The sequence below is a fragment of the Arachis hypogaea genome, chromosome 11 (assembly GCF_003086295.3).
Source record: "Arachis hypogaea cultivar Tifrunner chromosome 11, arahy.Tifrunner.gnm2.J5K5, whole genome shotgun sequence".
NCBI lineage: Eukaryota > Viridiplantae > Streptophyta > Magnoliopsida > Fabales > Fabaceae > Arachis > Arachis hypogaea.
Genome location: NC_092046.1, coordinates 132,340,381 through 132,352,966, shown reverse-complemented (window position 1 = coordinate 132,352,966; position 12,586 = coordinate 132,340,381). Strand labels below are relative to the sequence as shown.

Below are 12,586 nucleotides of genomic sequence, written 5' to 3'. Positions count from 1 at the left end.
ATGTGGTGGGCTACATAGTGATATAGTCTAATACTTTAAGAGACTCATGCTTGCACAAATTACAATGAGTCATATAAGCTTGTGACAAAAATAAGAATGTTTTTCATATACATTTCAATTAGGCCAAACAAAATAAAAAAGCAGTCAACAAGTGGAAAAAGCAAAATAGCTGAGTGCATAAACAAAAGAATAAAGGATAGCAAAATGAAAAAAAAAAAGATGAGGTATGTTGTCAGATTGTGGGTAACTGAATATATATTTTTTCTTTTTTCTATTTTACATTTGCTTTTTATGACTTCTATGATTGATTAAGCATTAAAATTTAAAAGGAAAAAGAAAAAGGGCAAAAAAAAAAAGAAGAAATCTTGGGATCACTTCCCAAACAAATTTGTACATAAAAAGCAATGATTGGAACAATCTTTGCTTTTTGGACCAAATACTGAAAATTGTGTTGGTATGAAAGAACATGCTGATAAAGGATTCAAGCTAAACAAGGAAAGAAGATAATCACAACTCACAAGGAAACAAAACAAAACAAATAATGAAATGGCACTCACAGCCCCAAATAATAATTAATATATGATATCAAGTTACAATGCTTATACATACATTCTCATATGGCAATCTTCCCCTTAAATAAAGTAAACAAAGGATCACATGCAGTAGAATCTGTAAGAACATAACTGACGTTATAGAATCCAAACTACAGTATGTCCAAGATATTAAGCAGCAAAAGAAGTATTTAGACCCACATTATTATAAATCATATCTTATCTAATAACAAAGAAAGTGTGATTGATGCAAATTTTATAACTAGCAGTAATGGTCTGTGAAGAGTGATGGAGTAACCAACATAAACCCACATAATAGGGACACTCTGAAGTGGAAGCAGCACTTCCAATTGTAATGAATGAAATGAAATCAACTAGGGAATAAGCACATAACGGGGGTAAAAATGAAAAAAGGAAAGCGTGGGGGAGTACAGTGCAAAGATAGAAGGCCAATCCTCCAATTTTAATTAAACAAACAATATGGCAATCATGAAATTTTGCTAAAAAAGCACTAAATCAAAATCCAGAGTTATAAAACAAAAAGAAAAATGCAAAAACAATCATGATTAGCATTAACCTCCAGTCTCATATCACTAATTCAAGGATTAGAGAAAAATAGAAATAATAATAGGAACTATACATATACACCTTTCATGACCCCACCCTCCACCACCATGCTGTAAAGTATTTGCACCATTTTCACCCCCTTCTCTGCTCTGCCATTAGACCCTACCCTCCTATTCTACCAAAAAAAAAAAAAAAAAGAAAGAAAATAACAGAAAACCCCTCAACTTCCTCCATCTCCATGAAGAATAAGGGTACATGAAAAGACAAAAAAAAAAAAAAAAGGAACAACCTTGGACAGGACTAGGTCTCCATTTCCATGATTGAACAGCTAATAAGCAAGTAGTATAGGAATAGGAATAATAAATAAATAACCTACTGTTCACAGAATCCACAAAGAACAAAGGGAAACTAAGTATAATAACTGAAAAAACAGAACTTTGCCATGAACTGCTAGACTCTAAGCAAATAGATACTAAGTTCAGGTGCTCCATTGCTATCAGGGTTCATCATATAGAAAGCTTCAGAGTCTCTTGACCCAACAATTCTCTCAAACCTTGCCCTCATATACATAACTTCACCACCATCAGAACCACCACCACCCTCACCATTGTTGTTGTTCACTGGAAGAACACCAGCACCCATTGAAATTGGTTCCACGGCTTTCAGAATATCCCAGTCTTTAGGCCCACACTCTCTCCTTGTAGCATAGCCACACTTTTTACCGTTGCAATAGGTCCTCCACAGAGTCTCCTGAAGAAGCCTCACTTGCTTCTTCTCCTTCTCCTTCTTCTCATTCTCTACACCTTCTTTGTTCTTCTCTTTATCACATTCCAAGGCGATTCTGACCAACCCAGAAGCCATTTCCCGAACCAAACCGCTTATCGGTGTTGCAAGCTCTATGAGAAACGCGGGTTGTGAAGTGGGGTCCTTCTGAAAAGCAAAATGGACATGGCCACGACGGTAACCGAAGAGTGTTCCAACTACACGAGGGCCAAGACCAAAGGGTAGGTTGGAACGGTTCTTGTTGAAAACTGTGAGAACTGAACGGAGTTTGGAGATTGCCACTGCCTGAAGCTTCCTCCTTGCTTGTGAAGTTGTTCCTTGAACAGCTTTGTTGTCAAGAAGTTGTTCTTCTTTTGCTGCTTTTGTCTCCTCTTCTATGATCTTGGACACTGTCTGGGAAGTGGGAAGAGATAGTTCAGCTTCTTCTTGCTGTTCTTCTTCTTCGTTTCCAACTTTGTTAGTCCAGTGGAAGTGGTGCCTCTTGGAAGACATGTCTTGAGATGGGTTTCCTGAAGAGTTTAAGGTTAAGTTTGAGGTTGATGAGGTTGTTGAGTTTGTTGAGGTGGTTGTTCTCTCCATGAGAAGTGTCTTCATTAGAGAAGAGAAGAGTAAAGGGTTAAAAAAGCAGAGAAGAGAAGGGGGAAAGGAGAGACAGAGAAACACATACACAGAGAGTGTGGCTTCTTCTTTATACTGTTAGTTGAGGATTTTATGGTTAATTAAATAAAAAAGTTTGGTTCTTTCTTTGTAATTATAGGCATGTATCTATGTATCTATATGAATCTATATCTAATATCTATAGTGTGCGAGAGAGCAAGAGAAGAATCCTGACAAAAGAAACATAGGCAGTCCCACTAGCTGATATGGGAAATCAGGCACAGAGAGAGAATGCAATTTTCAAATGGAAAAGAAAGGAATCTAAGGAGACAATGTGTTTGTTGTTTCACTTTCTGGTGGGGCATTCAGCCACAGATAGAGAAGGGGGAAATTGTGCTTGACTAAGCTCTTTTGACTTGATGCACCCAAAACGGTAAAAAAGAGAAATTAGAGAAAATTTTAAAAGAGAAAACAAACAAAGCACAAAGCCATCACTGTTGAAACTAGACATGCATTCAGGAGAGTAGCAAGCAAGCACACTCCTCTGCACCATTTCATGTCTTCTAGTGCAAAGGTGCACCATGATGACGTCATCTTGAGGGATTACTGAATTCTCATGGCTCATTGCTGGCTACAGAGCCTACATTACACGTATCTACGAACTGACACCCTATTTGTACCTTGCCATGGCCCCACTTCTTCTAAATCCTTCTACGCTGTCAACAAAATGGAAAAGCCATGTTTAACCCAAACTCATATTAGGTTATCAGAACTATCGAGTGTTTAATAATATAGGGAGTAGAGTAGTAGGATAGAACAGACACAATAATTCGGATGCGTTAACCGATAAGACATTTTATTAGTGTGTTGAGATTTCGATTCCCAACGCCAAGATCATAAACAGAAAAACAGGAGAATCTAGCATCAGAAATAAGTTTATTTTCGATTTCCGACTATGATTAGGCAAAAACAAGAAAGGAGACTTATAGCGTAGTAGGATAGAAACATTAATTGAATGTTTTCTAAACGTACAGAAATTAGAGTAATAATACTTCTGGTACACCCGAATACGATAACAGGGTGAACATATAGAACTGAAAACTAAACATGATACTTCCTCTTAAAATAACAAACCTCATTTGGAAAAAGTAGTACATAATTTTACATTTTGTCAAAATAAGACATCATGTTAAATCTCCGAATAATTATTTACCTATAACCAGAGGAGAAATACCATTTAAGTTGAACACAAGGAGCTAATTTAACAAAAATAGATGTAGACGGATCATACCTGCGAGAAGAAAGGAGAGGTTGAATGATGTCTCATATTTAACAAGTTAACAGAAATAAACAGAGTACCATTGCTTCTACATATTCATCAATAACTTTTACAATCTAATATAGTCGCTACCGTCAGCTTCAAGCTACGAGCTGTTAGTGTGTAGAAGACACAAAATGCAGATTAAATACTTACACGTAACTCTAAATAGTGGTGGAGGGTTTTCACGAACTCTCACTAATTACATTGACTTACAAATATGGATTCATAAAAGGATAGAATACAAATGGAGAGCACATCCACATAGGCCAGCAAACTAGTGAGTGGCTTTTGTACACAACAGAGGTAATTAGAAGGGCAGGAAAAGATGTCAGAGATGCCTTTGCCCACGCTTCGAGGAAAACACGAGGTCCTAGAGTTAGCTATCTAAACTTTGGTCAGCTTCTGGCTGCTTGGAAGCAATAGCCCCGCCATTCATCCTGGCTCGCGCCTCTGCAAACATCCGTTGCTGCTCTGCTAATGCTTCTTCTTCGGTCATCTCAGCTCCATTGCTCCACTTACCACCACCTTTTAAAGAGTCCTGCTGGAGAAACAATAACCAATCAGAAAATAGTTTCCCTTTCCCAAGTAATTTTGCACACAATAAAGTTAACTGCCTCAAAAAACTGCTCAAACTTCTCATTACCCAAAATGATAATGGTGTACCAAAAGCTAGAATACTAGACCATTCATCAGCTTACTATTAATTAATCATTAAATCAGATGGATGCATTATTGTCAGCCACAAATTCATCATTCCATCAAGTTGATGGAGCAAAAAGCCTATATTCCAAAGATAGAACTGGAAAGAGTAGGACTGTGATGACAAGAACTACTAAAATATCATTGGAAAAATAAACAAAGGACGTGCTCACAAACAGCATGTAGAAAAAAAACCCAGAATAGAATAGTAGGAGATGGTATATCCTACAGGTTCTCCTACAAACACTGCATCTTTCATCTAATTCCGCAATTAGGAAACAGGAAAGTGCAACTTCAAAAAAGATTTCTCAAATATAGAGGTAACACACTGGAATTGGTTCATCAAAAGGGAACACTCCACGTGTTCATATCCCCCCTTTCATGTGCAAGATTTCACAGATTAAGAACCTCAAAGGAAGGTGGCAGGTTAACAGAAAGCAATATTGCTAATTGTAAAAGAACACTCGAATTCAGCATGGATGGTGCATAAATATTAAGATTACCATGGTCTCCAGCTTGTGCTGTTCATATGCTGCATAGACTTCTTCAATGTACTCGCCAAAGCCGAGGACCTAAGTAGAAAAAATTAAGCATATAAGGCCCAGTTTAAAGCATCCAATTTATCCATTCTTGAAAATCTCCAATCCATAATTGCTTATAACATCTTCTATGGCTATCTTTAGTTTACAACAATCCAAGATAATTCCATGGGGCCATATTAACACTTAAGTATAAATTGCAGACGAATCGCATGCAAACTTAGAGATATATACAAAGGGTTGATGAATATAAGAATATTCACCTCTAAAGCCTTCAGTACATGCTCAGGTGCAATAGTCCGTTTTTCCTCTCTGCTACAGACTTCATTGGACTCCGACGAAACAAGGTTTATAAATTCTGCATTGATAAACAACTATTATTCAGTTAATTGAGTAAAATAAGAATATGAAACAGGAAACTGCTAAAAATAAAGGAAGCATAAATTGCCATTCAATAACATAAATTTTTCATGCCCACCAAATATAGATACAAAAAACAAACATGTTATGCAGGGTCTAGATTCCATAACAAATTATGGTGCTAAAAAAGATCCATTATATAGAATTTAGGCCCTGGATAAAGAATCACCTCAAACTAAGAGAATTCAGTCAATAAGCTTTACAAGAATACAAAAAATAGTAACAAGAAAAACACCAAAAGTTGGAAATCCGACCTACACAACACTCGATCAATAGATCTTGTGCGTCTCTTGCAACACGTACATCTGGAGGTAACATCTCTTTAATAATTTTTGTCATTGTTGCTGCAAAAAATAACAGCTTCGGTGAGCAACACAAACAAAAAACAAGAAAAGACCGAATCTCAAGTGCCACAAAAGTTAGCAGGAAAACAGACACCAGACTTTTACTATTAGTCAACAGCATTTTCTCAATTAAACCGGTCCACAAGAACAGTGACAATCAGGTATTATGAATAACAACTCTATCAATTTAACTAGAAAACTGTAATGCTTTTTCATTCCAAAAAATTGAGAAAGTTGTTCTGTTAAAATCATAAATAAATAATAATCAATTAAGGAAAGGAAAGTGAGAGAGAGAAAAGGCATATATGGCATCTATGGCTTGCTATATATGGAATGATGATTTCTAGTCATCAAACAGAAACAAAATTTCTGCAGTGATTAATTAATTATAATGTGATCTCCCCCCTTAGTGCAGCTCAGAATAAAACTTATAATGAGAGATTAGTGCTAGCTGCTAAAGACAATGAAAATTACAAAGTATTTCTCAATCTTGACTTATTTCTTTCAATTCTCCTCATCCTAACCCTAAATCCCAAAGTAATTCTCAGAAAGGAATGTAAATCGTATATGCACACAACAAATTGATTCCAACGAACTCAACGAAAATATAAATATCAAATATGTGATATGTATGCAATCAAATTAAAGCCAGTTAAAATTTTTTTTAAAAAATAAATCAAATTAAGAAAAAGTCACCGTCAAAATTAAGGGGGAAAATTAAAAATTAAAGAGAACAAAGAAAACCTTTAGGAAGCGAAGCATCTTCCTTCGATTTGCCGACGATGTCCATAGGCTCCATTGTTCAACCTAAAACCGAAAAAAGCAAAAAATTAAGGGACAAAATACGAATCAAAAGAGAAGAAAATTTTCAGATCTGAAAGATATAAGGAAAAACAAGATGGGAACTCACCGATTTACCGGGTTGAATCGGAAGCGAATCTGACAAGTGAGGGTAGCGATCGAGCGAGCCGACTCAGCCGAATTCAGATCGGAGATTGAGGAAGGCGAATACGAAGACGGAGACGAAGAGATGGTGGAGGAAGGAGGACATGGCTGAAGAGCGATGATATGAATTTATGATGGTGGTTTCACAGGATAAGAGAACCAGTTCTCGCTCGCATGCGATTAGGGCAACCCACACTACCCCCCAAAGCGCGTTGACCTTACCCTTTCCCACGCGCTCCTCTCCCGCGCGTCTAGCGCTTTTTCCGCAACTGAATATTGAAACGTTCTCTCTACTTCTTCCTTTTCCTTTATTCTCATATTATCTTTTGTCCAAAAATAAATAAATAAATAACAGTAGAACTTTTATTTTGTAAATATTTGATGACAAAATTCTCTAAATTCCAAAAGGAGTTGGTGTTATTCTTTTTTCCTAAATAATTTTTATTTATTTTTTAAATAAAATGTTATCAATCAATTATTTATTCAATTAAATACCTATGTTTTCAAGACTCTTAAATTCTCAAATACGTAATCCAAATATTTTTACTAATATATAATTTAATGTTTGCAAATTATTATAATGATTCTATCTGTAGATTTTGTTTTAGACGGGTGGGCTGCTAAAATTTTGTTGTAAATATTATTTTATGAATGAAAATGTTCTTATTTTTAATTAATGAAAAGTTAATCATTCATGAAAAAAAAAATCTTGAACTACAAATTCAACTTTTGGAATAGTCACCCAAAAAAAACTTTAGAATAAAATGGTTCATTGGCTCGGGATTTTTATTTTAATAAATAAAATAAATGAGATAATTATCAAAATAAATAATTTAAAAATTATTTACCGTTTTAAATATTTCAGTCTTATCTCGTTTACAGTGTAAACAATATGACATTGCGTGTATCTCATTTACACTTCTTATCTCGTTTACAGTATAAACGAGATACATGAAATGGCGAATCACTGTCTGCCACGTAATCACTGTCCGACTCCTCCTCGTCCTCCTCTGCCTCATCCACTGGAATGGCAACATGAATGGGCGGTGGTGCGAGAGGTTGGTCGTCCTGTACATAGGTCGAGTGTACGGAACCACTACCACCACTTTGTCCCACCTCGGCAAAAAGTTCCATTACCTGCTCCACCATGATCCTCCCATAGATGTCGAATATCAGTCGCACATGCTCGTCCCTTTGAAGTCGGAATAGCCGAAACCGGAAGACTCCGTTACTCATGGGTGCCAGCAACCTATACGCCACCCTTCCGATCTCCCTCACTTCTGTACCACCGACCTTGCTCAATATCAAATTCTTCAAATCCGACAGCGTATTCACACGTTGAGTGCGAAACAATATCGGATTCTCACACTCAAATATCACCCCGTTGTTGCCATTTCTCATACAACAATTGGGATAAACAAGCACAACTATGTATGGACTATTACTGGCCATTAACGCCTTGTTTTCGTGAGAAAAACCAGACAGAAAAATGATGGAAAATGTTTGTGGAGAATACCAAGAGTTACATATCCTTTTATAGCTGCTGCCACTTTGTCTTCGACTTATCTCGTTTACAGTGTAAACGATATTTATATATCTCGTTTACACAGTAAACAAGATAAGACTGGGTATTTAAAACGGTAAATAATTTTTAAATTATTTATTTTGATAATTATCCCATTTATTTTATTTATTAAAATAAAAATCCCAATATTTATGTTATTTATCCAAAAATTAAATAAAAATATATAATAAAAAAGTTAACAAAATATTTGGAGTAAGTAAAGCAAAAAAAATATAGTATGTAATAAACAAAAATTTTGATTTTTACGAGAAAATGTGTATATTTTTATTATCCACGATATCCTTAACCCGACAGGCAAAGGATTAATCCGTCACAGATTTAAGCTCTATTTAATGGTTTATTGCTGGCCAATGTAGGGATAGCAAAACTCTCCAAGACGCGGGGATCTCTGCGGAGACTGCCCCGAATGGAGATCCGACTGTGGAGAATTTTTTGTGCGAGAATGGGGACGTTTGGGGCAAAATTCTCCCGAGGCAGGCGCGGGGACTCGAGCGAAGATCCCCCTTTTGTCCCCGCTAATCCCCAAAATTTATAAATTTACTTAATTGTTCTTAATAGTTTATTTCTTATATATGTTTTTTAGTCATTTCGAAAGAGAGAGAGAGAGAGAGAGAGAGGGGGAGGGAGGGAGGGAGGGAGAGAGAGACCCAAAATTCATAATGCTCATTTGCATAACCCTTCTTCAACTCATAGATCCCTAGTGTCGTTCATACTCTATCCAACATCTCTGCAGCCACCCCCTCGCCACTCTCCCATTTGACCGCATTGTCACTCCTCACCGTTCCATAACCTTCACCACGTCGTTCTCTATATTCGTGGCGTTCATTTCCACAATTCTATTGTCGTGTCCATTCTCCTCTCTACTGCCGCGTCTCCCACCTCGTTTACTGCTCTGTGTTCTGCCTCGCCGGGGCATCCCCCACTGCGTCATTTTGAAAGAAGTCACCATCTTGTCGTTTATATTTTTTTGTATAAAATCTTGCTGTTTTTGTATATAATGGATACTTTTAGTTCTATTCCTATGAAAACCAATAATTAGTCAGAACTATCAGAGAGATAGGGAATGAGGTCCACGCGAAAAAATGAGACCCTGTGGAGAATGGGGATGGGGGAACAATATTCTCCCACGACGGAGAATGGAAACGGGAACGAGGACGGAGAGTAAATTTGGGGGTGGGGATGGGGAGCAGGGAGGCATCCCCGCCCCGGCCCTCTCCCTGTCTCGTTGACATCCCTAGGCCAATGAATTACTGCATGTATAATACAATATCGAACTTTTAGCACTTGTTTAAGCAGATGAGTACTGTACATTATTACTATTATATAATTTAATTATGCATGATTAATGTATAATCTAATTAATATCCTATTATGCATGATTAATGTATAATCTAATTAATGTATTATTTCTAAATAATAATTTTTTTTATATTAATATTTTTTAACATTAGTTTTACTTAATTGATTAAAATAATTATATATTATACTACTATAGTAATATAATAGGATTGTTATGCTTTAAAATAGGAAAAAAATTTAGTTAATGCTAAATAAATTTGATTATCTATTTTAAAATAAATAAGTATAATTATGCATGATTGTCTTATAATATTAATACTATATGACAATTTTCTTTTAAATGATAGTTTTTTTATACTAATATTTTTTAACATTAACTTTACGTAATTGATTAAAATAATTATGTATCCATACAATAGTAATATAATAGAATTGATATATTTTAAAATAAAAAAAAGAAAATTTTAATTAATACTAAATGAATTTGATGATCTATCTTAAGAATAAATAATTATAATTATGCACGATTCGTGTATAATAAATAATAATATATGATGGTTTAATTTTAAATGATAATTTCCTTTTATATTAATATTTCTTAATATTAACTTCCATAATTGATTAAAATAATTATACATTGATATAATAGTAGTATAATAAGATTGATATAATACTAAATTAATTTGATGATCTATCTTAAGAATAATTTGAAGGTTTCACAAGACTTAGAGAAGGGGGTTGAATTTATGACATTCTTTAACTTTGATTATATACGACTTTAAGCCAAGAAATAAAACTTAGCTTCTGTTTTATCTACGCAATGAATTATTCAGGAGATAATTTAGTTTTGTCTCATAAAAATTAGAGAAACAAAACTAAAGTAGAGAGAAAGAAGATAACACCGCCATATATCCTGGTTCAGTTGCCATGTGCAATGTAACCTACATCTAGTCTCCACTACAATATTGGTAGAATTTTCACTATCTTTTTTAAGTATTACACACACCAATTCTCTAGGACTCAACGTAATCCTATCTGAGACACATCAAGCTTTAACATAAGCTTAATTTGGTAATGTAACTACCTAAACTAGATACACTAAGTGCTTACCCAACTTAGTAAGGGATACCTCTCAGGTACTTGATACAACTAAGAAAATACAACCAAAAGAAATTTGAAAATAACTCTTGACTTTTCTCTCAAGTATTTCACTCAGTATTTTTTCACTCAAGGGTTTTACCAATGCCTCTCTTTCTTGCCTTTTATCTCTCAAATAAAACAAAGAAAGATATACATTAAAACAGAAACACAATCAGTAAATAATGAAGGAAATGATGATTCACAGCTTTTGTGCAGATATACATCAAACATGATTCATCTCTCTCTGTTGAATCTCTTTATCTTGGCAGAATATTTCTTTGATATAGAAACACTGTCCAAAACATTGAACCCTTCTCAGAAAGCTCTCAATGAAAATTCAACTCTCTGGTTCTCTCTCCTTGACTTCACTTTGAAAGTTAATTTCTTTTTTGTATCTTGTTTACTGTCACGGATGAGAGTCCTCCAAAGTCAAATCCTTGTTTATTGAACCACATATCATTATCTTTTTTTTCTTCAATCAACCCCAAAATTAGAGATTTTGACTCTAATTCTTGGCTTAACCGAGGAGGTCAGAGCAGCAAGTTTTTTTTTTACTCAGTGACAATCCCAAATCCAAATCTTTGACATTGTGCTTTGGTTCTAAGTAACAATTTTAGACATTGATTCACAGTAGAGATAATCAACCACTATTTTCTTCATTTTTCTTTAAATGGCATTTTAGAGAGTAGGAGAAGAAGTGAAGGAATTAACTTGCATGCAAAAGGAAATTATTTACCTTTAACCTCTAACTTAGTGTAACATGCTTTTGATTTGTTTGATTAGACTCTTGCTTTCTTGATGAATTTTCTCTTTCTTTCTTCTCGGATGTATATGAGCTTAAAGGTAAAGCTCAGTCTCTTTTTTCTTTGTGTTTACCCGAAGTGCACAAGAAAAGTTTAGCTTAGAATTGATTTACTAATGCTTGATTGCATTTGGGCTCGGTTAGTGGATCAGTTTTTCTTCATCACATTTGAGCACATTTGTTTCATTGGTTTGGACTACTGCACATTTATTTGGGCCTGCATCTCTAAATAAAATATTCAAATCCATTTGGATGTTTAACCCAATAACATAATGTTTGTCATCATCATTAAATTAATTTTATTCTTAACTTAACAATCTCTCCCTTGATAACAAACATATTTTTAAAATGATATAATCTAAGAAATTTAATTAAGATTAAGGCACTTCCCTTTTGATGATATCCAATTGCTTTGATGTGCTTCCCCTTTCTTTCATAAGGGTTGCTCCTTCTGAAAGTGTACTATTCATTTGTTTCCTATTCATATTTATGCCTAAAGAGAATATAATTTTGCAAAGAATGTACACATGCTTATACACATAATAGTTATGCAGTAATTTCAGCATCTCAAGCACAAAGGAGTCATCAAGCATTTTGTTTTCTCAATTCAAATTGAAAAGTATTCAAATATGAATACCGAATTGTGACTCAAAAGCTAGATAAAAAAATATTCAGAAAACACTTTTCTATTGTCAAACAATTTTTTTTATTCAACCATAAGATTTCATGTATCAGGGCAGTTTTCAACAATATTCCAAAGCATACATTCGTCAAAAATTGTGTTACAAGCACATCTTTAAGAATAGGTTCATCAAGCTCAATCACAAAACTGAGCACAAGAAAATTAATCATTAATCATTTCAAAACAGTGCATAAAACCGAAATAGAGCATGAGAAATAAATTTTTCATTTTAAAACAGAGCATGCCCAAATCACTTTCAAACCAACCAAGTCACATGCATTAAACATAAATTATCAATTCCAACAAAATTAT

General features: G+C 34.6%; 2 protein-coding genes across 3 annotated transcripts; both read right to left on the bottom strand.

Annotated features, from left to right (window-relative positions):
- Window positions 1–1,100: 1,100 nt before the first annotated feature.
- LOC112722659 (protein MIZU-KUSSEI 1) lies at window positions 1,101–3,838 on the bottom strand. The gene is made up of 2 exons (XM_029290266.2): window positions 3,712–3,838; window positions 1,101–3,214 (listed from the first exon to the last, which is right to left on the bottom strand). The coding sequence occupies exon 2, from the start codon at window positions 2,493–2,495 to the stop codon at window positions 1,569–1,571; it is 927 nt and encodes a 308-aa protein (XP_029146099.1). The 5' UTR covers window positions 2,496–3,214; window positions 3,712–3,838; the 3' UTR covers window positions 1,101–1,568.
- Window positions 3,839–3,841: 3 nt separating this feature from the next.
- On the bottom strand, window positions 3,842–7,119 carry LOC112722658 (protein Dr1 homolog). Of its 2 annotated transcripts, none has more exons than XM_025773761.3 (6): window positions 6,732–7,119; window positions 6,566–6,628; window positions 5,732–5,821; window positions 5,321–5,415; window positions 5,022–5,090; window positions 3,842–4,360 (listed from the first exon to the last, which is right to left on the bottom strand). In XM_025773761.3, the coding sequence occupies exons 2-6, from the start codon at window positions 6,618–6,620 to the stop codon at window positions 4,196–4,198; spliced, it is 474 nt and encodes a 157-aa protein (XP_025629546.1). In that variant the 5' UTR covers window positions 6,621–6,628; window positions 6,732–7,119; the 3' UTR covers window positions 3,842–4,195. The 2 variants fall into 2 exon arrangements, with proteins under 2 accessions (XP_025629546.1, XP_025629547.1); XM_025773762.3 differs by having other exon boundaries at window positions 3,842–4,357.
- Between the last annotated feature and the right edge of the window lie 5,467 nt (window positions 7,120–12,586).